The 26,188-nt window shown below is 35.3% G+C and overlaps 1 protein-coding gene across 2 annotated transcripts in view; it reads left to right on the top strand.

Moving 5' to 3' along the window:
• The window catches only part of LOC138710339 (voltage-dependent calcium channel subunit alpha-2/delta-3-like), a 107,392-nt gene that overhangs the window by 71,705 nt on the left and 9,499 nt on the right, over positions 1-26,188 (top strand). For both annotated transcript variants that reach the window (XM_069841153.1, XM_069841154.1), the window contains 9 exons: positions 2,981-3,117; positions 9,001-9,042; positions 11,841-11,916; positions 15,928-16,032; positions 18,046-18,164; positions 19,559-19,695; positions 20,883-21,122; positions 24,213-24,309; positions 24,734-24,884. In XM_069841153.1, the coding sequence (XP_069697254.1) occupies positions 2,981-3,117; positions 9,001-9,042; positions 11,841-11,916; positions 15,928-16,032; positions 18,046-18,164; positions 19,559-19,695; positions 20,883-21,122; positions 24,213-24,309; positions 24,734-24,884 (1,104 nt within the window). The remainder of the gene's footprint in view (positions 1-2,980; positions 3,118-9,000; positions 9,043-11,840; positions 11,917-15,927; positions 16,033-18,045; positions 18,165-19,558; positions 19,696-20,882; positions 21,123-24,212; positions 24,310-24,733; positions 24,885-26,188) is intronic.

The following is a 26,188-nucleotide window of genomic DNA, read 5'->3' as shown; positions in this document are numbered from 1 at the left end:
CCTTCTTCCGTTATTGATTCTCTTCTATCCTTCCATTTTTATAATTTCGGTATTCCTTTTTCCTCTTCCGTACACTATCTTCTTCTCTTTTCTCTCTCTCTTTTTTTTTAATAGATCTTTTTTGTCTCTGTTCCCTGATTTTTTAATTCTTTCTGTTCTATAAACGTTATTTTATTGTCACATTTTTGATAAGGTATGTACACCTTTTGATAGCAGAAATTTAGTAAAATTCAAACTTAATTTCTACTATCCTGAATTAATTTTGCGCTGGAATTTGGTACAGTGATTAGACAATACTTCTAGATTAATGAACGAATTTTAGAATAGAAAAAACTTTCATTCTTAAGGGTAATTAGTATATTTTCAAATTGGGAAGTGCAATTTGTGCAGGGAAAATTGGTTTCACCGATATCTTGTACAATTTTGAATATTTTTAATGCTTTCTTCTTATTTTATTCATAATGCCTGTGCTAATAAATCCTGTCATTATCAGTTGAATATACAGAGTGATTCAGACCATCCGTAACAGTCATTTATTTCGAAAACTAATGCATTAAAATTTTCGAGAAAAAAATATTTATCACTAAACCACATGTGAACTTTCACTTGAGCTTAATTTCATCAATCAGCTCTAACAGGAAGTAGGGTCAGTGGCGTATCACTTTAAAATGTCAAATGGGAGTATGGGTCAAATAGGGTACCATTTGATAGAGCTCTTCTAAACAAACAACTTTCATAGGAAACGTTTTTATTAATTCCTATTCTTTCAATGAGAAAACGTACGAAAAGGCAATGGGTGATTCGGACGACACGTAAGTAATTTATTTCGGAATCTAGTGCATTAAAATTTTCGAGAAAAAAAATATTTATTACTAAACCACATGTGAGCTTTCACTTGAGCTTGATTTCATCAATCAGCTCTAACAGGAAGTAGGGTCAGTGGCTTATAACTTTAAAATTTCAAATGGGAGTATGGGTCAAATAGAGTACCATTTGATAGAGCTCTTCAAAACAAACAACTTTCATAGGAAACTTTTTTATTAATTCCTACTCTTTCAATGAGAAAGCGTACAAAAAGATAATGCCATCAATATTGAGAAATGTTAAAAGACGAAAATGTAAACAAGACATTTAATGTTGACATTTTACTGAAAGACTGGACAATTCCATTAATTATGCAAATCTAGTCTTTCAGGTGAAGCTCCCTGTAAAGCAGATTTGAATAATTTCAAGGGAAAAATTGTTCCGGGGCCGGGTATCGATCCCGGGACCTCTGGTTGAACGTACCAGCGCTCTACCAACTGAGCTACCCGGGAAATCCACCCGACACCGTCTCAACTTTTCCCTTTATATCCACACAACTCGCGTGGGCTGACGAAACGCCAGAGACCCACAACAAGTGCACACAATCTCTGTGTGACTTAGAATTGTGGTTTTCTGTTAACGTACACAGTAACGCATATATTATGCAAATCTAGTCTTTCAGGTGAAGCTCCCTGTAAAGCAGATTTGAATAATTTCAAGGGAAAAATTGTTCCGGGGCCGGGTATCGATCCCGGGACCTCTGGTTGAACGTACCAGCGCTCTACCACTGAGCTACCCGGGAACTCCACCCGACACCGTCTCAACTTTTCCCTTTATATCCACACAACTCGTGTGGGCTGACGAAATGCCAGAGACCCACAACGAGTGCACACAATCTCTGTGTGACTTGAAATTGTGGTTTTCTGTTAACATACACAGTAACGTATATAGTATGCAAATCTAGTCTTTCAGGTGAAGCTCCCTGTAAAGCAGATTTGAATAATTTCAAGGGAAAAATTGTTCCGGGGCCGGGTATCGATCCCGGGACCTCTGGTTGAACGTTCAAATCTGCTTTACAGGGAGCTTCACCTGAAAGACTAGATTTGCATAATATATACGTTACTGTGTACGTTAACAGAAAACCACAATTCTAAGTCACACAGAGATTGTGTGCACTCGTTGTGGGTCTCTGGCGTTTCGTCAGCCCACGCGAGTTGTGTGGATATAAAGGGAAAAGTTGAGATGGTGTCGGGTGGATTTCCCGGGTAGCTCAGTTGGTAGAGCGCTGGTACATTCAACCAGAGGTCCTGGGATCGATACCCGGCCCCGGAACAATTTTTCCCTTGAAATTATTCAATTCCATTAATTTTTATAAATGTTCAAACTGTCTGCTGTTCTGAGCAGCACACACCCGTACTCTTCTTCTAACATTGTCAGTGACTCCTAACACTTCGGCGTGGTCAAGTGACTGGCAGGTCTCTCAGATTTGCTGTTTTATGTCATCTCTTATTGTGGGACAGTCTTGATAAACGATGTTTTTAATAATGATTGTAATAACTAAGTATGAAAATTACTATTCTGCAGTATAACAAACTATAAAATCACATCACAGGTTTCTGTAACTAAGCTACTGTACTATTATGGTTATCACGAAATAAGAAATGGTCTCCATAACATTATTGCCGTTAATAAACTTAGTTTATTCAGATAATAAAATGTACAACTAATTTTCGTTACTTTTACACACTACAACAGTAACAATAAAATGCTGGTCTTAGAATTTAGTGCAGACGCTTTAAACTATTGCTTACAGTACCAGTACAGCTAATTCAAACCATTTTCTCATTCTAAGTAACATATCGATAATCCAAATAAAATGTATCAATTATTTAACAAGTACAAGGCTACTCTGCATGAGGTTCGTAAGACAAACTGAGCTCCAGAAAATAAGTAAAAACTTTTTCAGTGATCTAGCACTTCTAACTGTTGTGTGCAATATCCTCAGGTTTCGTACTGTAGGCTACCCATGAGTATATGTACTGTATGTGCAATATGTTGCATTTGGTGTTAATAGAGGTTGTATTGTTTTGAGTAACTAATCATTGTGTACCTGTAGGTCTATTTATTTTTAAAATATCTGCTAATTATACAAGACTTTTCTTTGCTGTCATTTCAGGGAATACTGTAAATATCATAATGATACCTTTCGCGAGTTTGACAGCCCTGAAGATGAACTGAGACACTTCCTGGATGCAGTTGACAGATGGACCCAGTGTTCTACTGAATATTTCATTTTAAGTGCTGAACAGATGAGTATGTACTGCTATAGAAAGTTCAGGAATTCGTTAAAGTTAAATTCTATCTGTGCATTGTATAAGGAGATAGCACAGTTCAGGTATTGACCTTCTCAATGCCATTTGCAGTCATTTCCGAAAAACTAAAAAAAAATTGAATTGCATTTTCGTTAATGTGTCCCTTTATCCCAAAAGAACTATTGGAAACACGTTTTTGTCCCATATTCATAGGCGGAGTCATGGAGGGACACTGCCTCCCCCAAACTTGTCTCAACTCTTTTTTCTTTATTATTATTACCGTTAGAAACTATTGAATTCAAAATATCTTCTTTGCTTTTGTTTATGTTTAAGTTTCTGTGCTTAAATTGACGAATTAATGTCTTCAGATCATGTGTCTGAACTATAATATTTGTTTTAAATTTCTGAATGTATAAGAATTTCTATTCTCAGTGAAACGTACAGCAGAGTCCATATAGGCCAGTTTCTATTTGATGCTTTCCCAATTCACTGCGGGCTAAAGCAGGGAGATGCACTATCACCTTTACTTTTTAACTTCGCTCTAGAATATGCCATTAGGAAAGTTCAGGATAACACAGAGGGTTTGGAATTGAATGGGTTACATCAGCTGCTTGTCTAGGCAGATGACGTGAATATGTTAGGAGAAAATCCACAAACGATTAGGGAAAATGCAGAAATTCTACTTGAAGCAAGTAAAGCAATAGGGTTAGAAGTAAATCCCGAAAAGACTAAGTATATGATTATGTCTCGTGACCAGAATATTGTACGAAATGGAACTATAAAAATTGGAGATTTATCCTTCAAAGAGGTGGAAAAATTCAAATATCTTGGAGCAACAGTAACAAATATAAATGACACTCGGGAGGAAATTAAACGAAGAATAAATTTGGGAAATGCCTGTTATTATTCGGTTGAGAAGCTTTTGTCATCTAGTCTGCTGTCAAAAAATCTGAAAGTTAGGATTTATAAATCAGTTAGTTATATTACTGGTTGTTCTGTATGGCTGTGAAACTTGGACACTCACTTTGAGAAAGAAACAGAGATTAAGGGTGTTTGAGAATAAGGTTCTTAGGAAAATATTTGGGGCTAAGAGGGATGAAGTTACAGGAGAATGGAGAAAGTTACACAACACAGAACACCTGACATAATTAGGAACATTAAATCCAGACGTTTGAGATGGGCAGGGCATGTAACATGTGGGCGAATCCAGAAATGCATATAGAGTGTTAGTTGGGAGGCCAGAGGGGAAAAAGACCTTTGGGGAGGCCGAGACGTAGATGGGAAGATAATATTAAAATGGAGTTGAGGGAGGTGGGATATGATGATAGAGACTGGATTAATCTTGCTCAGGATAGGGACCAATGGCGGGCTTATGTGAGGGCAGCAATGAACCTCCGGGTTCCTTAAAAGCCAGTAAGTAAGTAAGTTCCTTTATTCCAAAAGAAGTATTGGGAACACGTTTTTGTCCCATATTCATAGGCGGAGTTATGGGGGGGGGGGGGCACTGCCTGCCCAAACTTGCCTCAACTCTTTTTTTTTTTTTTTTTGACGAATTAATGTCTTCAGATCATGTGTCTGGACTATAATATTTATTTTAAATTTCTGAATGTATAAGAATTTCTATACCTCATTTGAGGATTGGAAGCACTGTAATGCTGTAATATGAATGACATTCTGCACAACAATGCAGAAAAAAGAAAAGTGATCCCGGTATAATGTGTAAACTTAAAGAGGAGATTAAATAAAATAATTAGAGTTTAAATTTCATATGATATCTTCAAGAAAGCTTAACATAAAAAAGTTTCTGTTAGCACTGTTATGTAGTTACGTGTTTCTGTATGAGAGAGAAAAAAGAGAGGAATTATTTTAAATTATGCCCTATTATAATTTGTAGTATATCTACAGTTCAAATTATATAATTTGGTCCGAAACATCGCGGATATGGAAATAACATTGTGAGAAAATGCCCCCTGAAAATATCTTTATTAAATGATCATACCTATTTCGATATACTGTACTATACTACGATCAAGCTATAATGGGGGGAGGAGGTAAATGATGCTCCCCATAACCTGTTATATGGGGACTCTATGGTTTTGCTTTGTCCCTCCCCCCCCCCTCCCTCCCAAGGAAAACGTTCTCTCTCCGCCTATGCCCATATTTAAATATTAGTGACTGAAAACATAAAACTGGGAATATCAACTGCTATTTTATTATAAATATCAGTCTCCATCACTGTTGGTGACATTGGTATTCGCTACATTGGCAACATTGGATGTGGCACTTAATGTTTTTAAATTGATTTATACTCTAAAGCAAACTGCTACCAGATGAAACATTGTTGAATCTCACTTATTTGATAAAATCCTAAATTATTGTGAAAAATGTTCTGAATTTCAAAGAAGATAGTGAATTGAAGGAAATTCTTAAACCAAAACATGAATTTTGGATGGATCTGTTCAAAAAAGTTAATGAAAAGCTCCAAATTAAAAAAAAAAAAACTGATATAGTTCATTACATGTATCCTTGCAAGAAGGCCATAATATAGCTCTCTTGTATCCCTGGTAGAAGTTCAAGTGTTGAAAGATTATTCTCCCACATGAACTCACTGTAGACTGATAAGAAAAACAAGCTACAGTAGGCCTACATATAAAGATAATAATAATAATAATAATAATAATAATAATAATAATAATAATAATAATAATAATAATAATTGTTTTATCAAAAACCAGTATACAAAGCATGAATATGACATCGTCAGGTTAGATCAGCCATTTTCAACTGGTGTGTCACAAGAAAATGAAAATAGTGAAGGTTGTTATAGTAAATTGTTGTTGTCTAGTGCCTTGCATTTGGCAATGAAGCCATTAGCAGTAAATTGGAAAAATAAAAATAAAAAGAGTGGTAAAAGGTGGGTCCACAAGAGTCAACATTCAGCAAATGCAACTCAAGTCAACATTCGGTAAACACATCCTCTCTAAAACCCTCAAAATTTCCCCCTGGTTGGGAAGCACTGGATTAGATTATATGAGTGTGGTGCTGAATTTTAAATTACACCTTTAGTGTGCCACATGTTCAGAAAGGTTGAAAAATACTGGGTTAGATGATACACACACGCACACACACTCACACATACTCAAATAGATAAATATAGACAAAGAAATATAAGCAAATAAACAGAATACCACTCAATCTACACCTTGTGTAATATAATTTGTCTTCATTTCTAGTGTTAAAGGAATGTATTTCTGATCTAGATAGATGAAGATCTGTATTAGATCTAAGGACGATCAAGGTTCTATAAATGAATAAATTTTAAACTGATATTACCTTCAATCCTATAAATAGTGGCCTACATGATTCTTTGCTGTTTTTGTTGAATATTACTCTCGGGGCTCTTTTTTGTAGCAATAAGATGCTATTGACTCCTGTTGCACTTCCCCATAATTATGAATTCTATAGTTAATGTGAGTGCAAAATATACCAGTCTGAGAGTTTCTGTTGAGAGCAATGGCCTTAACTTCATAAAAAAAAAATACTCTTGACAATGTAGTACATATACTTTCTATGTTTTTTTGCCATCCTAATTTTGGATCCAGGTAAAAAACCTAACAGTTTAGTCGACCTGGTTGGCAAGTTGGTATAGCGCTGGCCTTCTATGCCCAAGGATATGGGTTCGATCTTCGGGCCAGGTCGATGGCATTTAAGTGTGCTTAAATGTGACAGGCTCATGTCAGTACATTTACTGACATGTAAAAGAACTCCTGCGGGACAAAATTCCGGCACATCCGGCGATGCTGATATAACCTCTGCAGTTGCAAGCGTCGTTAAATAAAACATAACCTAACAGTTTAACATGTGACATTTCATTATCTAGTGTGTTGGGGAGGTCTATTATCAGTTTCTAAGTTTTTTCCTCTTTTGGTTTTAACCTGCTTGATTGAAACCATTGTTAAGATTATTAAAATCAGTGCTTGTTGTGAAATTATTTTTAGTGAGGATTGTGTTACATTTCATAACTTAATGCTTCAGAATAAAGAATATAATTTGTTGCAAGAAATTGCGACTCTGGATATAAATGTATTCTCGAGTGATACTTTTTTGTAAGGAGTATTACATTTTGAATTCATTTTATTCAATTTATTCTCTAAATGCAGTACTTCATTTTCAATAATAGTATTCAATTTTAATTTAATTATATTGTTTTAATATGTTGAAAGACAGCATGGATAAACACGATGCAAAATATACACAAGTTCAATTTTTTTAATCAGTACTGACTGTCCCTACTTTGTTCTGATGTTTCTGGGAACCTTAGCTATGTCAAATTCGACAAAATGCTCTATAGTCCGTTGTTTGAAAAGGAATTTAATTTTTATATAGATAAATCTCATTATTAATGTTGAAGATAAGAATGTTAACTCTTTATTGTACATACCTACAAATTGAGGAGCATTTTCTTTCTAAAATTGAATACAGAGTCCGACTGAGAAGACTGACGTTTTTGTGTTTAGTATAACGGAACTAAAGATGATACAAAGTATGCAAAGTCACAGATGTGTATGGCATGGATAGGAGTTTTGTTTCCACCACAGCCATTAAATGTGATGGCTATGTGGTCAGTGCAACATGGAGTAGTGTTTACGTGAAGTGAATCAATTTTCCGAACACGAGATGGCATGAGACTGGGAGAATACAGGACTTGAAGCAGCCTGACCAGCAGCCTATTGTTCGTATTCTGGATAGGCAGTGCTGTAGTTGGACCAGAACACAGTTCCAGTAAAAATAATATTCCACAGTTCCAGTATAAATAATATAGGAAACGACTGACAAAGCAATTGTGGGAGCTGAGTTCCAGCAAAAAATGTTTTTCAACTATAGCACTGTAGATAGATATTCATTAGTCCTCGAAAATCTGCAGTGCGGCATGCTTCCACACTATGGATGCCTAATCGAAGTGTCAGAGGACATATACGAAACCCATACAAGCTAGTAGGCTCTGAGGATGGTGTGATGAAGCACCGAAACAGCTGTAAGTCGCACAGACTTACATAATTAATGTTTCCAGGTCTCTAGATGGGTGATTTCAATTGGCCTCCCAGATCACCTGATTTGTCAGCTGGTTTATTTTTGTGAAGGTACCTAAAGAATCGCGTATATCAAGAATGATCCATCTTCTTCAGTGACCCCAAAGTTAAGATATGGGAAGAGATTCAAGCAATACCACAGTTTGTGTTACAACACATGTTTTAAAATTTTTCCAGACATATCCAAGAATGCATTATAGAGGAAGATGGACATTTACTGCATACCATTTTCAAAGAGTGAACATAGTAGATACAGTATTAAATCATAATCTCCAAGATTTCCTTTTTGTTGTAGTAACGACTCGTGTAAAATGCTTGCCTAAACAATAAAGTGCCAGTCGTTATTTAGAAAATAACATTTAAGGATGTTGTATTAACTAGGTTAGGTACCGTATTTAGCATTGAAATACTATAGTAACACTTAACCTAACCTATTATTTGCTCACTTCTGTTGGTTGGCACATTAATATTGGCAATATCTAAAGTAAAATTATTATTATTATTATTATTATTATTATTATTATTATTATTATTATTATTATTATTATTATTATTGAAAAATTAATATTAACTTAAGTATTACAGGTTAAAAAAAATATTTATTTACTGAGTTTATATATACAAACAGGATCATTCACAAATGTCATGTGAAAATTTTTCTGACTTGTAATTTGAATTGTTGTTTAGTTAACTACCCGAAGACGGGTTTGAACCTCATAAGTGACACCAATAAGGCATCACTCATGAGGCAACTAAGTCAGGAGATAATTCAATATTATTACTTTTTTTTGTAGGACGCCGTCCTTATCCAAAGATGAAGGCTGATTCATGCTATTGTAAGTATGTAACATAAATTAGTTTTATTTTAAAGGAACGTAATTACTGTATTAACCAAAAATGTCAGACAATAGAGATGATTGTGTTCTATCTTACTGGTATGTTATATTATGTTACATTTTATATTTTGTGTTATATTATGTTTTATGTTGTGCTGTGTAGTGTAGTGTGGTTTAGAGTTGCGTTGAGTTGCATTACGTTATGTTATGTGTTATGTTTTGTGTTATTATGTTATGTTATCTGTATTTTATATGTCCATAATCATATTCATGTTATGTTATCCTATGTTATGTATTCTGTTACACGAGAGTCAGTCATATGGAAACGAGAAATTGGCTGCAAACAATTAGGTTACGCGCCGCCTTGGGGGAAAGTTTTGGAATTGATACTACTGATTGAGAACTGTATTGTCCGAGGTTGGCTGACCTGCAGGAAGTGATGCGCAGCAGCAAGATGAAGATGACATTCACAGTAACAGGAGCATTCAAGTTCTCACAGCATAGTGTGGTGCAGTTTCTAACTGCTGAAGGCATTTCACCAATTGAAATTCATCGCCATATGAAGAAGGTGTACGTGGACAACTGCATGTCGTGCACCCGAGTGTATGAGTGGACAAAGTGATACCAACAAGGGTGAACATCACTGGAGGACGACCCACGGAAGAAAATGTTGTTGCAGCAGACAATCTCATCCAGGCAGATCAGAGGTGTACAGTGGACGAAGTGGCTCAGAACCTGAATATCAGTCATGGATCTGCATACTCAATAATCCAGACCAATTGAAGTGTTGTAATGTGTGCCAAAATGTCTCACAGGTGAGCAGAAACAACACCAAATGGGATTGAGTTTGCAACATCTGCTGCATTGTGAACAGGAAGGGGAAGCTTTCTTGGAACGTATTGTGACAGTGGATGAAACATGGTGCATGCACTACGAACCGCAGAGCAAGCAGAAATTTCACCACTGCAGACAAGGTGATGCTCATGCTGTTCTTTGAGTCAGAGGGTCCTTTACTCTGCCATTTTATGGTGAGAGAAGAATCTGTCACCTCTGCTCGATACTCTGAAATCCTCCATACTGAATTGTGTCGTGCCATCAAAAACAAGCAACCTGGATGTTTGCGTGAGGGTGACATTATGTTACACGACAATGCGCTACCACATACAGCTCAGCATATCATGGACCTGCGCTGGGAGGTGCTCGAACATCCCCCTTACAGCCCGGACTTGTCACCTTGCGACTTCCAGATTTTCGCAAGCTCAAAAGTGATCTGGGAGGTCGTTGGTTTGCGACAGACTGTGATGTGATTGAAGTAGTACAGCAGTGGTGCCACCAGCAGCCAAAAGACTTTTATGAACAAGGTATCAAAAATCTAATGGGCAGGTGGGATAAATGCCTAAACACTGGTAGAGATTATTTTGAGAAATAAAATTCCTCTGCGGAGAAAAAAATTATTTCTCATTTTCATTTGACTGCTCCTCGTATGTTTTATGTTACATTACATACAACTACTTTTTTATTTATGGCATAAGATGAGATAAGATAAAAAAAATAGAAGGTAAGATATTTATTAGCCTTAGGAATTACAATGAATTCATGGAGTCATCAGAATAAGTAATAATATATGTTGTAACATAGCATGCTATTTCAACTTATAAAATAGCTATCTACAAACAGTGTATAAAATGAGGCATTCTGATATCCAGATATAATGAAATCTAGTGTCGGCTCGTAGAATTGCTGGCAAATATAATGTAGTCAATTTTCTCCAGTCTTCTCCAGATCATTAGCTGTTTTTATTTCTTCTTCTTGGGTAACCTCACCCAGGTACATGAAACACAGAGAGAAAACTATTGTAGTGTTAATTTTGTAATGTTAAACTAAGATACTCATTGATGGTAAATGGCATGTGAGAAAGTAAAATATGTTTCACTGACTTTTTAAATCTTGTATTGTTAAGGGGGTTAGTGTCAGTGGAGCGTTTGTTGTATAGTCCTATTCCTGTATGAGATAAACTGTTGAGACTTTTGGAAAGTCTGTGATAATTGAAATGTAAATTATTGCTCGTTCTTGTGATGTAGTGAAATTCTGAGTTAGTTTTGAAACTATCGAAATTTTGGTGGATGAAACAGACTACTCATTAGGCCTATGTATATTATTGTATTGTTCTACTCGGGGGATTAACATTTCAAACCTGGTGGTATTACTACTACACATGGCATTTAAGAACCCAGCAGTAGTAAGACCTCATCCAACATGCAGATCCAAATTTTGGTGGATTAGCTGTCCCTACCGGTACTTCAAATGCTGTCACTCCACGAACGTTTTTCAAAGTGGAAGCCTTTAAAAGCAAGGGCATAGGGTTATGCTAGATATTTAAATACCTCCGGACCTAAAGTGTTATGGGTCCACACCTGTGGAGTAACGGTCAGCACGTCTGGCTGCGAAACCAGGTGGCCCGGGTTCGAATCCCGGTCGGGGCAAGTTGTCTAGTTGAGGTTTTTTCCGGGGTTTTCCCTCAACCCAATACGAGCAAATGCTGGGTAACTTTCGGTGCTGGACCCCGGACTCATTTCACCGGCATTATCACCTTCATATCATTCAGACGCTAAATAACCTAGATGTTGATACAGCGTCGTAAAAAAAATGACCTAAAGTGTTATGTGATGATTGTGAAATCTCCTATGCATTTCAATTATTTATCACCCTTAAAATGGAATCAATACGCCTTAGGAATTCGAAACATTTCATACCATCATATATTTGAGAAACTGCACTATATACATAATTTGTTACAGGTGATACAATGTTATTAAGTTCATTGGTACATGATGCATTAGAAACAAGGCCTTGGGCTAAAAGGAACTTCACTGGGTAAGCATAATGGCATTCATAATGGAAATGAACAACTTTGCTGGAAAGAGTTAATATTAATGATTTATTTGAGTTTAGTTTTTACTTCATTAGATTAAATAATAGGAGGCGTGTTCTTAAAGTAAGTTCCGTTTTCAATTATAGCTGTCGCATCGCTGCAATCGTTATTTTGCACATGCGTGTTTTCTTCTTCAGTCCTCAGGCAAGCTGTGCGTGCAGTTTCAGAGCTGCCTTGAAATTACTACTTTCTTTTTGACTTGTGGTGTGTATAAAAATTAAGCTGGACATTATTTATTGCTATTAATTCTCCATCATAACTACTTACATATTTACCTAAGGCTATGTACTTTGAAAATTCTGTGCTAAATATCCCAAAGCCCACCTCCTTATTTAGTACGTGAACCATCAGTAGACCTATAATCAGAGATGGGGAGTAATGTTTTACAAGTAACATTGTGGGCCTTTTCATTTTCCACATACCATCATAGGCATCTGTTATTTCCTTTCAGATGAGACGCATTCTATGGTTTGAGGAAAGTATCATAACACAATTGAGGGGTTAGCTGGAAGAAGGGCGTAACTCAGAAAACATAGTTTTGAGATAATCAACAAAAACTATCTGTATCCTGCATCTCTTGCTGGAATATGACACTATTCATATATATTGTAGGGTAATACGTTCTCTTGTGATTATAATGAGTTCCATGGTTAATATTTATATATTGTACGAGAACGAAGCATTCAGTTTTTTTAATTACATCTTACGTCCTTATTCCATAGAAGAAGGTTGAAAATACTGCAGTACTGTTAACTTTTCTATATTTTTAATATTCCTATAGGAAAGGCTAGATATAGATCTATACTAAAATAATGCTGACCATGATAATATCTTTGAAAAATATTGGAGTGCAAGAGGTCAAATGACTTTATTGTCAAACGCCTGGCATTAGAAAAGAACAATGTATGTTCTACAAAGAGAGAGAGAGAGAGGGGGGGGGAGAGGGAGAGAGAAAGAGATTTTTCTTTTACTAAATTGTTATCACAATATTAAAAATAATAATCCCACCTATTTCACGTTATCATTTTAACTGAAAGTGCCTAGGATATAGGCTTACAAACACTATACCACTTTAAGTGATCTAATAACCTAACACAAACAACATCTAGAATCTTGTGAGGCCTATTGGAGTGTTTGCTTCTTATATCTGTCATTACAGTATCACCTAGTTTCACTATATTTTGTACAGTTATCAATCGTTTCTTAGATATTTTAAAGAATGACAGAATAAAGGACTTGCATAACAATTCTTCCCAGTCATGATACTGTATATCCAAGAACATTCTCGGTACTGTGGTTTTACAATTGTTTGACGTTGCTTAATGGTCCTCCTCTCCAAATATCCAATAAGAAATGTGTCCTGTTGGTTTTTTATTCTAGTTTTCCAAAATCCTCAATGGAAAATGGCTTGTTCCTCTATAGACATATCATATTTCTTCTGGCAGCAACTGGCTTAAATGTTTTGTTGCTAACCTGTCAGAAGTCAGAAATATGGTCGTTCCTAAATGACTACTAGTCTGGATCTAACGTTTTATAACACTGCATATGCCTATATTATTAGTACCTTACATTCATTCTTCATTGACAAATATAAATAGTAGATAATACTGTATTTCTTTCACCATTTTTCCTGACCTACTTGTGTAAGCTTTGCCATAATTTGGTCGTCGCTTTCTAGATCTTAATGTCGTCTATCATTTAATATCTTCTTCTACCTCCACACTCTTCTCCCGTTCACCACTCCTTCCAGTGCATCCTTCAGAAGGCAGTTTCTTCTCAACCAGTGACCCAGCCAATTCCTTTTTCTCTTCCTGATCAGTTTCAGCATCATTCTTTCTTCATTCACTCTTTCCAACACAACTTCGTTTCTTCTTGCTAGATTATTCTTTCGTAATTTGTTAAACCATTTCAGTTTTCTACCTTTCCGTATGTAATTCATTTTCACTGATACTTTTAACATCAGAAAGGTAATATTGGCTTTTCCATTAGACGAAAGATTGGATAGATCAGAACATTCGTCAGACAACGCGAACACCCTTGCAGTTACCTTCGCCTGTCCTCGAACCACAGTAGTGAGATGGAAGATGGACGCAATTCATTAATACTTCTCTATTGCAATCTATTGGGAGTAGAGGCATAACATTGTGGTAGTTGGTAGAAACTCCACCAAAGAATGCATGTAGCCATTTTACGGATAAATGCCGTAATTCGAATTACGCCCTTCTTCCATCCAACCCCTCATTTATGTATTTTTCCATGTTGAATCTTTCGTACACTACTTTTAACACTTGAATATAAATAATTGATTAAATGACGATCTTACTCGTGTTAATTATGTAACCATGTGCGGCTTACAGCTGCTTCGGTGCTACTTGACACCATCCTCAGAGCCTTCTGTGTCTCGGCACCATCTCAACCACAAAACACAAACACAAGAACACAAGAAATACATCACACTAACATACGAAAACAAAAACACACACAAGATCGCATCCTCATTCAGAAAACAGAAATACAACATAGCATACAGAACAGAAAACACACTACAAAGACATCTCAACACACAAACAACACAAACAAATAAATACAACCACATAGGCGTATACAAACTCACATGCAATAGTTGCGACAGTTTCTACATTGGACAGACAGGCAGATGATTCCAAACTCGATACAAAGAACACATTAAAGCAATAACTAGAGGACGCAATACATCTACATATGCCGAACACATAACTAATGCTAACCACATATACAATAACATAAATACAGACATGGAAGTCCTACACATTCAACCCAAAAACCAAAAATTCAACACACTAGAACAATACGAAATATACAGACACACTAAAACACACCCCAATCAAATTCTCAACACACACATGAATTTCAGAACACACACACTATTTGACACAACTCTTCATCACACGAACGCACCCACACAACAGGCAGTGAAGTTGAGATGGCGCCGAGACACAGAAGGCTCTGAGGATGGTGTCAAGTAGCACCGAAACAGCTGTAAGCCGCACATGCTTACATAATTAACACGAGTAAGATCACCATTTAATCAATTATATATATATATATATATATATATATATATATATATATTTTTTTTCAAAAGTACCGTAATTGTAAAAGTAACTGTGCATTGATAGTTGTAACTGTAACTTAGTTCTTTTTGTGTACAGTAACTATAATTTAACTATGTTAATTTCTCTAGTAAGTATGTAACTGTAACTTAGTTACTTTTAAAAAATAACTTAGCCATCTCTGCCTATAATATATCCTGTACCGTTTTTCTGTTGTATAATATATTTTTTTGTTCGTTGCTAAACTTATTGCCTTCATCACTTCTGGTTGATCGTTTAGTTTTGGAATCATTTCCTGTACATATAATTTGATGTCAATATCTTGAAATTCAAAGGAATTTAATAAAATATTTGTGCTATTTGTATTCATTTGGGAATTGTCGGTTTTATTTCAGGTGGTTGTATTTCAAACCATGAATAGTTGTGAACATTAATTAATTTTTTTTTTCTGATAATACTACAGTATTACTTGAGTTTTATACTCAGTTTTTAGCGTTAAATTTTATTTTCAGGATTTGTGCAAAAAGCTGTCTTTGTTGTTAGTAGTCCTCCTCCATGAAATTGATTCGATTTTATGTAACTTTTGTAATGTTTTATTTAGTAGATCCTTAGTGCCTCCCATTTACTTCCTACAAAAGCAATATACTGCTACTCAAAAGATTAGCGGAAGCAATATAATACTGAATAAAGTATTTCATGTTAAGAAAATGTATCCATTTTATGGCCCTACTGATACTGATTTATAAATCTGTCATAAAGTAATAAAGAATAAAAATGTGAATATTCTTTAGTACCGGTGTGCTTATCTTTTACATTTACATTTTAAATACACAAAAATACTTACATATGTATACTTTACAGGAAACAAGAAAAACTTATCAAGGAATTTGGAGTCGCATTGGCATTTCTTGCGACACAAAGTGGACTAACACGATGGCAGACTTTCCAGGATTTTCTAGAAACGAGGTAATTTTTACTACTGGTATCTAAACTAGATTAAACAGGAAACAGATGAAAATAACCCTGCACATTCTGTCCAATTTATGAAAATTTAGCGTTCAGGCATTGTAATGGACCTCTTATATTTTTATTATTTATTAATGATTTGGCTGATTATATAAAAGAAGGTAAAGTTTTAGAAGGCCAGAGGGATAATGATTATTATTATTATTATTATTATTATTATTATTATTATTATTATTATTATTACTATTATTATTACTATTATTTCTTCTTTCTCGCTCTCTTTTTTTGTATTAGCTTAATAAGTGCTCTGTAGTGGTCTTTGACCATGTTGATCCTCTATTGGACTCTAAAATGTAATTAGTATTATTCTGTTACTGGATTTGTTGCATTTGTACGTGTTACCTGGTAGGCTGGAAGAGAAGGCCCTATGGCCATATTTCTGTCAGATTAAACAAACAACTGAACGAACAAATAAACAAACAAACAAGTAAGAAATAAATAAATAAAATAAATAGGCCTAAATAAGATATATATATTACAGGCATTGTCTAGTCTGTAAAAAATGTCATTAACATAAATTTGTATAACATTTACTATTTGTTTTAGAGAGTTTTTGTATTCATGTGTCTAGAATTTGTAAGTACTAATTATTGAAAATTTGTCATCAAAAAGTTCTTTAATGAATCAAATCAATTTATTTTTCATAAATTTACTGTTCAAGGGACTATGTTTTTTTTCTCTCTTCTAAGAAAAGAGGAACCAAAGGCTTACACTGCAGCCTGAGGCTTATTGTGCTTAAGAGACTGTGTTAGGAAACAATAAAAAAACTTCTCTTCTTATGGTCAATCTAGAGCCTCCACCAGCCACTGAACGAATATTGCACACTTTTATCACTGCCAATGTGGCGCTATAAACCAAATTTCAATACCGGCACTTTTATCACAACCACATTTCAAATCTTATTGTAGCCTACCATATATAGAATTATTACTACATTAACATATTTAGTATATCACGAAACATATAAAATGTAATTATTATGAAAGTTGCCATTGGTTCTTCGAATTAGTAGTATTAGTACGATCCACTAGATGAAACTGACAAGATTGGTAGAGCGGCAATATATGAAAACGAAATGACATTAAATGTGAGGTATGTTATACCTTATTTTATTTCAAGGAGTGCAGTTCGGTGGCTCCTTTGAACACCCACTTACAGATTTATGACTTCCTACACAAACAACTCTGACAATTTCATCCTGTCTCCTCGTCCCAACATTGCACAGTTGCCACAATCCTGGTGACTCTCGAAATTATGCAGTGAAACTGACGGGATTCTTGGAATTCGGAAAAGATGCGACAACTCTGCCTCCATGTGGATTTGACGGGAACCTGTCAATTCTTCTGAACGAAGGTTGTGATTGGTTACTAACAGGAGAAGACAAGGTTTCCGTCACAGTAAGGAAGATATTTATTTGTGACAACCAATTAGTAGGAGGCAGTAGAAGGTCTGTCGGCAAAGTCTTTTCTATGAAACTGCACTCCATGAAATAAAATAAGGTATACTACAGTTGTGTAGTATTATGTGACAGGTTAGGTTAGGTTAGGTGTGTATTATATGACAGGTTAGGTTAGGTTCGATTAGATGTTTAGTATTATGAGAAAGGTTAGATTAGGTTTGATTAGGTGTGTAGTATTATTACTATGTTGGCAACACTGAAAACCACTGTTACAATAAAGAAATATGGCGATATTCTTCGTTCACGCACGACGATTTTCGTATATAAGTAAGGTACGTATTTAGGAGAGGTTGAGTGGGCTTACAGCTCTCCCAGTGATCACATCAATTTCTACTGATCAGTACTATAAATACAAGGCATTTTCAAGTTATTTTTTATTTATTTATTAGTGGCTGGGACAGAAGAAAGATTCACCCTTCTTATTAAAATAAAATTGTACAATACCAATATTAAGCATATTTTAAATTTGAAACTTTTGATTCAATTTTTTCCAGTGACTTCAAAGAAACTCATACCCGAACAATAGAAGAAGTGTGGTACCAGCGTGCTGTGGAGTCACAAGTACGAGATAAAAATACAGTCATTTATTCTGTACCCTTCTTTTATGAACAAGGTATAGCATATTATATATCACGTTGTTATTTAGCTCTAAATGCATAAAATGTTGGCAATATGATCCTAAAATAGTAAGTAAATAACAATATATTCTCTCACATTCATTACATGTAATTCGGAGAATGCTAAAACTCATGTCAGTAAGACATCTCTTTAGTCCAATAAATCTGCTAGTTTATTTTCCTGAAAATCACAATGTTACAGAACTACTTAGTGTAAAATAACTGTTTGTTTAAGCAATTACAATTCTGGTAGTGTTTCGAGTTTCTATTACCGGTACTGTACTTTGTTACTATCAAAGCACCGAATAATGTTATTGGTAGATTAATTTATTTTCCGAAACTGCCCTGAAATTTTAATGTTTCAAGAGCTGCTTCGTCCACACCTGTGGAGTAACGGTCAGCGCGTCTGGCTGTGAAACCAGGTGGCCCGGGTTCGATTCCCGGTCGGGGCAAGTTACCTGGTTGAGGTTTTTTCCGGGGTTTTCCCTCAACCCAATACGAGCAAATGCTGAGTAACTTTAGGTGCTGGACCCCGGACTCATTTCACCAGCATTATCACCTTCATATCATTCAGACGCTAAATAACCTAGATGTTGATACAGCGTCGTAAAATAACCCAATAAAAAAAAAAGAGCTGCTTCACATGTTTTCCGCCTCGGATTGATATACCGGTAATACCAAATAATTAATTGAAAGCTACTGAGGTTCACTTTAATTAGTTTCATCGCTTTTATTACGTAATTAGTAACAATAGTTCGCAGAAATAAGCCCACAAAATTATTACCATAGGTAACTTACATTTCACCTGGTCCTACTTTTACTTCATTCATGAATAACTTTGTGTGATTATTGTTAACAACAAAAGTCACCAGTACTCCTAGACTGCACTCAGGCGTGGGTTCGGATCTCTGTAGGCTGGTTATACTTTTTTTTTTTTTAATTTTCCGAACTCTGAGAATGTCTGCTAATCACATGAAAAATCCTAAGATCCATCTCGCAAAAATACCACCTCACTCTGACCAATTTTATCCATGCTAGATAATATGCAGTTGATACAATGTCGTTAAATTAGTGGATAAAAAATACAAAAATCACAAGAGTGTTGATGTTTTATTTTCTTTCTACTTCTCGAACTCATATGGAATAACTATTATTTTAAGAAACTCAGCAATACTGGTACTCATTTTTTTTATTTTTAGTTAAGAGGTACTCCAAGCATTGACTACTAGCGAACCTCATTCTTCGTTTTCCTTACAGTCAAGATACAAATTCAATATAGCCATTATAACTTTTAAAATGAGAAATTTTACGGGAGACATTGTTTTTAATATAACTTACAAGTACCAGTTACGTACCGCATGAGAATTAATTGTAGATGTTTATTGTGTAGATGACAGCAGCAATGCCTTAGTGACTGCGAGCTACGCCATATTATCTGAAGACAGGAAAGTTCCATTAGCAGTTGCAGGGTTCCTCTTTCAACACCAGAAGTTACTTAATGAGTTCCACGATACCACATCACCAAAGGTAAATTTCTCAGTGACTGAAAGAGGTGAGCTTAAGGTAGTAAGGAGGTTACGACCAACGACAGCATCATCTTTTCATACTGAGAACTCAGGTTCAAACCTCTATCATATCAAGAGAAATTTTGATAAAGACGATATGGTGCAAAATTCAGGATTGTTTTTATGACAGATGCGAAAATTAATGGGAAACTACTGCACTGTGCAATCTTTCCAATAGAACAGACTACGATTTTTCCGTTGTAAATGTTTCACAAAGTAAGAAATAAGAGATCTCTACAATCCTTTTCAGGTGGAAAAGTGGTTTCTGTAACAGAAAATGAAAAGAAACTCGCACAATATTCTCACTTTGTTTTTTTTTTCTTTCTCTCTTCATCTCTCTCATTGATTTCACATGCGCATTAACGTTTAAGTGGGAAGTATAAATTACAAAAGTAGTAATTTAAAAAAAATGCTTACTTTTACAATAAATTATGTTAAGTATCTGCTATTTTAATGAGGTGGAACTACTAGAAGTTTGTCATCAGCTTCACTATTACATTAATAACTGTCTTCATTGATATACATTCATTTTATACAGCTGAGCAGCCATGCTTTTCCCGTGATAAAACATGAAAGACGAACCCATTTTCGTACTTATTATTTTGTGACTGATGAATGTACGATTCAGCATTACTGTACCATATTCATAATAAAAGTTGCATTTATCACACAAAAAAAAAAAAATTCGCTACAAATCACGATAGTAAAACGTCTACAGAATGAGTCTCGTTCATACATATAAACATTTTAACTCTCTGACTCAACTAACAGACATTCCTGAAAACATTTGCGAAAATCCGGTACCCCTGAACATTAGCAACAACCACAATGACTGATGTCAAAATTATATTAGACTTTTACATTATGTATATTCGTTACATCAGACAACGACATTGTTATCTACATTATGTTGTCAGAATGAACAAGAAGGTTGTAAAAATTATAGATTGAGAGTCATATTGTCGCCAGATCTGATCTGTTTCTATCTTTCATTACACATTTCTTCAGATCAGTTCTTTCCATTTTCGCCTGTGCTGAAAGAATGTAGAAAATTTAATGTGTGTGAAAATATTTTGAATCTATCTAAATACACTCCTGAAGTAAGCATCATAAGAAGTTTTTCTTTAACTAATTTATGTTCTGTTTCAGTGTTCTGGTTGTATCAGTTGCAGTTCTGATGAAATAGAGTGCTACATTCTGGACAATAACGGCTATATTGTAGCATCTGAAACGTCCAGTGATACAGGGAAATTCTTTGGAGAGGTAGAAGGCAGTGTGATGAACCTTCTGATCAAAGAGAAAGTATTCAAGAAGATTAGCATTATTGATTATCAGGCTATTTGCTTGCGCGAAGATGAGGCTGAAAATCGTGCACCATTCCTTACAGCAGTAAGTGACTGACTTATTGTCTTGGACTCTTGAATGCAGAGAAGAGGTATTTTATTAAGACAATAAAAATCGTTAGATACTTCTTTCAGAAAACGTACATCAAACTGGAAGAAGTGAATTGCTTTACAACAATGTTGGAATGCTGTCTAACTTGAAATTAACATCTCGGTAATGGCAATATTAAAAAAAAAATTATAGTAGGTAGTAGATACGGTACTATAATCATCATAGTACATATGAACATTTTATTTGGGTTTACTTTTGCTTATATATCAAATATAAATTACACAAAATAAGTGATATGCTAACTGCTTTCCCATTTTATAGTTATGAGGGTGCTTCAAAAAGTGAGGTAACAAGAGCTCTCATGGACAAACATTATTTCACAGGCAGATATACTGATACACAGTAGTAGGGCACTGGTACGCATTACTTTTCAACGTAGTCAACATGCTTGTCCAAACACTTGTTCCAACGGTAGACTAAGACATTGATGCCGGCATAGAAGAAATCTAAAAAGATGTACTCATGTTCTTAAGACAGCTAGGACAATTTTACTATTTAAAGTTGAAGAAAACCAGTTGATGAAGTGGAGGCCGATATCAATATTTTTAGTAGTGAGAAGAATAATAGAGAAGGTTCTTGATAAATTTCTCCGCAATTTCGTTAACTTGTCAAATCAGCAACGGGGGTTTATATCTATACCTGGCACTCATATAAATTCATCAGTTATCAACGGATGTCTTCAGGATGCAAAATTGGAGAAGAAGAACTGTTGCGTAGCTTTCCTTGATATAAGTAAAGCCTACGATAATACAGTACATGAGCATTTAAAACGATCTCTCTATCATACGAATATACCAAACAACCTCAGAGACTTAATTATTAATTTGATGGAAGATAACTTTATCAAAATAGAAACAGACTTAAATAAAAGTGGTGACATACACCTTAATAAAGGAGTAGGGTTCTCCTGTATCCCTGGTTCTCTATAACTTGGCTATTGATAATATTCTTAAAGAATTAACTGTACCTGAAATAGCCCAAGAATACGGTTACCAATTATCTCCTACTGTTAGCCCTGTCTCAATTCTTGCCTTTGCCAATGATTTAGCCCTCATTAGTAAGGATCTTGAGTCAATTTCTATATTAATGGATTTCACGATTTAAAATTTATCAAAAATTGGTTTGAATATTAACCCCCAAAAATGTAATCTCATTAACATTAAAAATGGTAATCTCAGCCAAGACACTATCACTTTGAATTGTGGAAATATAATTAATTCTATTGGACCGGGTGAAATCGTCAAATATTTAGGAATTACATTTTCTGCAGAAATTGTATTTGATCAACCAAGTATTATTCGAACTTTTGGTAAAGATATTGACAAGTTAACCACCACTAATTTACTGAAACCTGATCAAAAACTGAATATTATGAATCAGTATATAAGACTAAGATCTTTTATTCGCTCCAAACTACACTATTGAATAAGATTCCAAAATCTTTCTTACATGATATTGTCCGAACAGGTGCTAAGGAAATTGTGAGTTTACCACACGATTTTCCGAATGACATGCTATATGCTCCGAAGAATCATCGTGGTCTTGGTCTATTTAATGCTGAATGGGAAGTACACCTCCAACACTACAATATTACCAGAAGTCTTCTAAAAATAAATGACGAACATCTCCATTTCTGCAGGAATCTTGAAACTGAAAAACAAGAAGCTCTTTCACAATTAAACATTCCCAACAACGCAGAAGCACATTTGATGACAGGACGAAGTTTAAAATCTGAGTTACGGCGGAGGTCGTTTAATAATTGGTGTCGTCTTCCACAAAAAAGGTAAAGGAGTGGTGACTTATAGTGAAGATCCAAAAAATAACTCTTGGATTAGTAATAGAAGAGGGATATCATCCTCAGAGTGGACCAATGCCATAAAGATATCCACAAACATCGCAGCAGTACGATCTGTGCCAGGTCGTTCCTTCCAAGATCAAAACTGTCGTCATCCAGGATGCAGCGAAGTAGAAACTCTTGGGCATGTTTTGGGTTATTGCCTTAAAGGAGAACTACTGAGGAATAATCGCCACCATAAAGTGAGAAGCTCCATCGCAACCACTCTTCAGAAGGCAAAGTGGGAGGTTTACGAAGAAGTGCACTGCTTGGCTGAGAATGGGTCAACCAGAAGAGCAGACATTATAGCCTCGATTGCCGGAATCAAAGAAGCCTCATTCTTGACCCTACTGTCCGTTTTGAGAAGGATGATCAACAAGCCAATAACGTTAACGATGAAAAGAAGTCTATTTACAACCCATGTATTCCTCACTTCAGTGAGAGATACAAAATTAATATTAATACATGGGAAGTGAAAGGACTTCTTTTTGGCGCTAGGGGAACTTCATTTAAGTTAACCAAAACCATTCTCCTTTCTCTTAAATTTTCAAATGAGGACATTAACGAAATTTGTCTAATGATATTGAGAGATTCATTATCCATTTTACACAATCACTTGTATAACACTACGTAATATTATTTACTTCATTTCATTGTTCTTCATTGTACTTTCATCTCATGTTTCTCTGAAATCAAATTGTACTTCATTTTTTAATTTATCATTGTTCTGTATTCTCTCCGCAAATCATACTGTAAAGTTTTTTAAGTTAACCTCTGGTTTGTTTTCTGGATCCTAGTAGTCAGCTGTAGATATCGGTCATATGTACCAAATTGTGGAATTAGTAGTAGAAGCTAATTAAAGTATAATTAATATTAACAACTATTTGTTAGTGTATATGTTACATTTATTTTGGTATGGAAAGGAGCAGGTGTAGGGGAGTTGGGAGCCTGCATCCTAAAAAATTTTATATGTTTTATATATATTTAATAAAAGAAAATATGTACTGTAGGTAATGATAATCCTGGAAAAATTATAGAAAATCCTTGAAAAGTCCTGGAAATACCCTGGAAAAAATTATATGATTTTGTGTAGGAACCCTGTATGATAAAACTTTACGTATTTTAAAAAATTAAATAATGAAGCAAATTAGCAATGGTAACCATTAATGGTACATTTTCTTGCGTTGCAGCCTGTACATCATCTTACACAAATTTTCGAGTGGCTTATAAAGACAACATTATGGTTGTTTGCTCAAACTAGTCTCTGGTATGATAGCTGGACAGATGGTAAGTAAAAATAAGTAAATTAAAAAAAAATATATTAGTAACCATCGTGTCCCATTCTAATAAATTTGACTTTCATTACATCACAAGAATTTTTAGAAGTTCACTTGTATTCAGAATAACTTTATGTACTCTTTTCGGCGTTTCTTATTACTGAAATAGGCTACAGGTACATTAAATCTTAAAAAAACGCCTTGCGGTATTTTAAAATGTAATGTAATGTAATATCAGTTTCAGGTTTCTATCTAGGTAGATATTCATAAAGTTACTGATAATATTGGTAATTCATACTTCACACTAATGTGATTTTAATTATAATTTGAATTACATGCTTTCGAAAAAAATATTAATACCAAGTCCCATTTATTTCACTCATTTTTCGTATTGTGCTTTAATTTGCAACACATTGTAAGATCTTTGTCTGCAGCCGCAAGAGTGAAACCAACACAGCTGCCAAGGGATGAAGTGAAAATCAACCGCACGCATCTAGAACCATGTATTAAACAGCTGGATTTATATCAGCTACAGAATTCATCATATGCAAATATAAAGTCCATCAGTACGAGTGAATGTTCACCGTGAGTATTTCGTTTTAATAACTTAAATAAGAATGTGTTATAGTGTGAGACCCCCTATTCTTTTAAAGTGAAATTCGCAGAAATAGTGAAGGATGAAGGGATGAATACAGATCGAAAGGTAATGTATCACTTTCTTTCATAAGTACCAATTATAGACAATGTTATAACGTGAAGAAGTTATTAACTAATTTTTCCCTGAAGTCTTACCATTGACGATATACAAAGATCACTTACTAAGTTATGGCAACTATTTTTTTAGGCAAATGTGTTGTTATACAAACATTTCCTTATATAGGCCTACATAATGTAACTTTTATTTAACAACAATGTGAGTTTTACTTCTAACTTTAATAACACCCCCGTCAACAATGGGTATTCCACTCAACACTGCAACACAGTAGTCGTTATTGCACTCCACAGAACGACAGTGGCTATTCACGTTTATTATTGAGAAGAACAACAATGTACTCCTAATTTCAACTAATGTTCACAAAGCACTATTTACGAAACAAAACTGTCAGTTCTCTGTTCACAGTTCGTTTGCCCTGGCTAGTTCTTCTAGCTCACTCACTTAAGTTCACGGCACTTCGAACCCATGACTTCCGGACGAGTTGCTTCCGCCTGGACACTGCCACAGTTACTCACTCAAGTTCATTGCACGTCGAACCCAAGACTTCCGGCTGCGTTGCTTCCGCCTGGATGCTGCCACAGTTACTCAAGTTCACTGCATGTCGAACCCCGGTCTCGAAGGCTGGCTTCTTTGCTCGCTCGCTGCTAATTCACAAACTGACTGACTCAACTAAACTGACACGTGGCTCTCTCACCCCCTTTTTATTTATTAAGTCACACTTCTCGAACCTTCGATCTTCGGGAACAATCCGTTTCCAGGCGTTTCTCTTATGTCCGTCCCCCTCCGCTCTGTGCTGGGACCACAGTCTTCTTTCCCCTCGCTGCACCGCAGCGCCCACGTCCACTGAAGCTCGCGTCTCCTCTCTCTGCACACCTCCTTTCTTCCCAGACGCGCGCGAACTCTCCAACGCGACCAGGTCTTCCAACATGGCGCCACAATATGAAAATACATAATGTACTTTACCAATCATGTCTGTTACATGAGTTTCTCAGCAGTGGCGGCTCGTGCCTTTCTTGGATGGGTGTTCACAAAAAAAATGAGTAATGAACACACTGATATATTCTCGTATAGCTGAGTCACATGTCAGAGATAAACGAGTTCTAATATGCACGTACCAAATCTACGCATATAAACCAAAATTAAAACCATTAAACAAGAGTAGAGTAAAATTAAT

This window comes from Periplaneta americana, chromosome 12, assembly GCF_040183065.1.
Source record: "Periplaneta americana isolate PAMFEO1 chromosome 12, P.americana_PAMFEO1_priV1, whole genome shotgun sequence".
Taxonomy (NCBI): Eukaryota; Metazoa; Arthropoda; class Insecta; order Blattodea; family Blattidae; genus Periplaneta; species Periplaneta americana.
The sequence above is the reverse complement of the archived record's forward strand: the minus strand, read 5'-3'. Positions and strand labels throughout refer to the sequence as shown.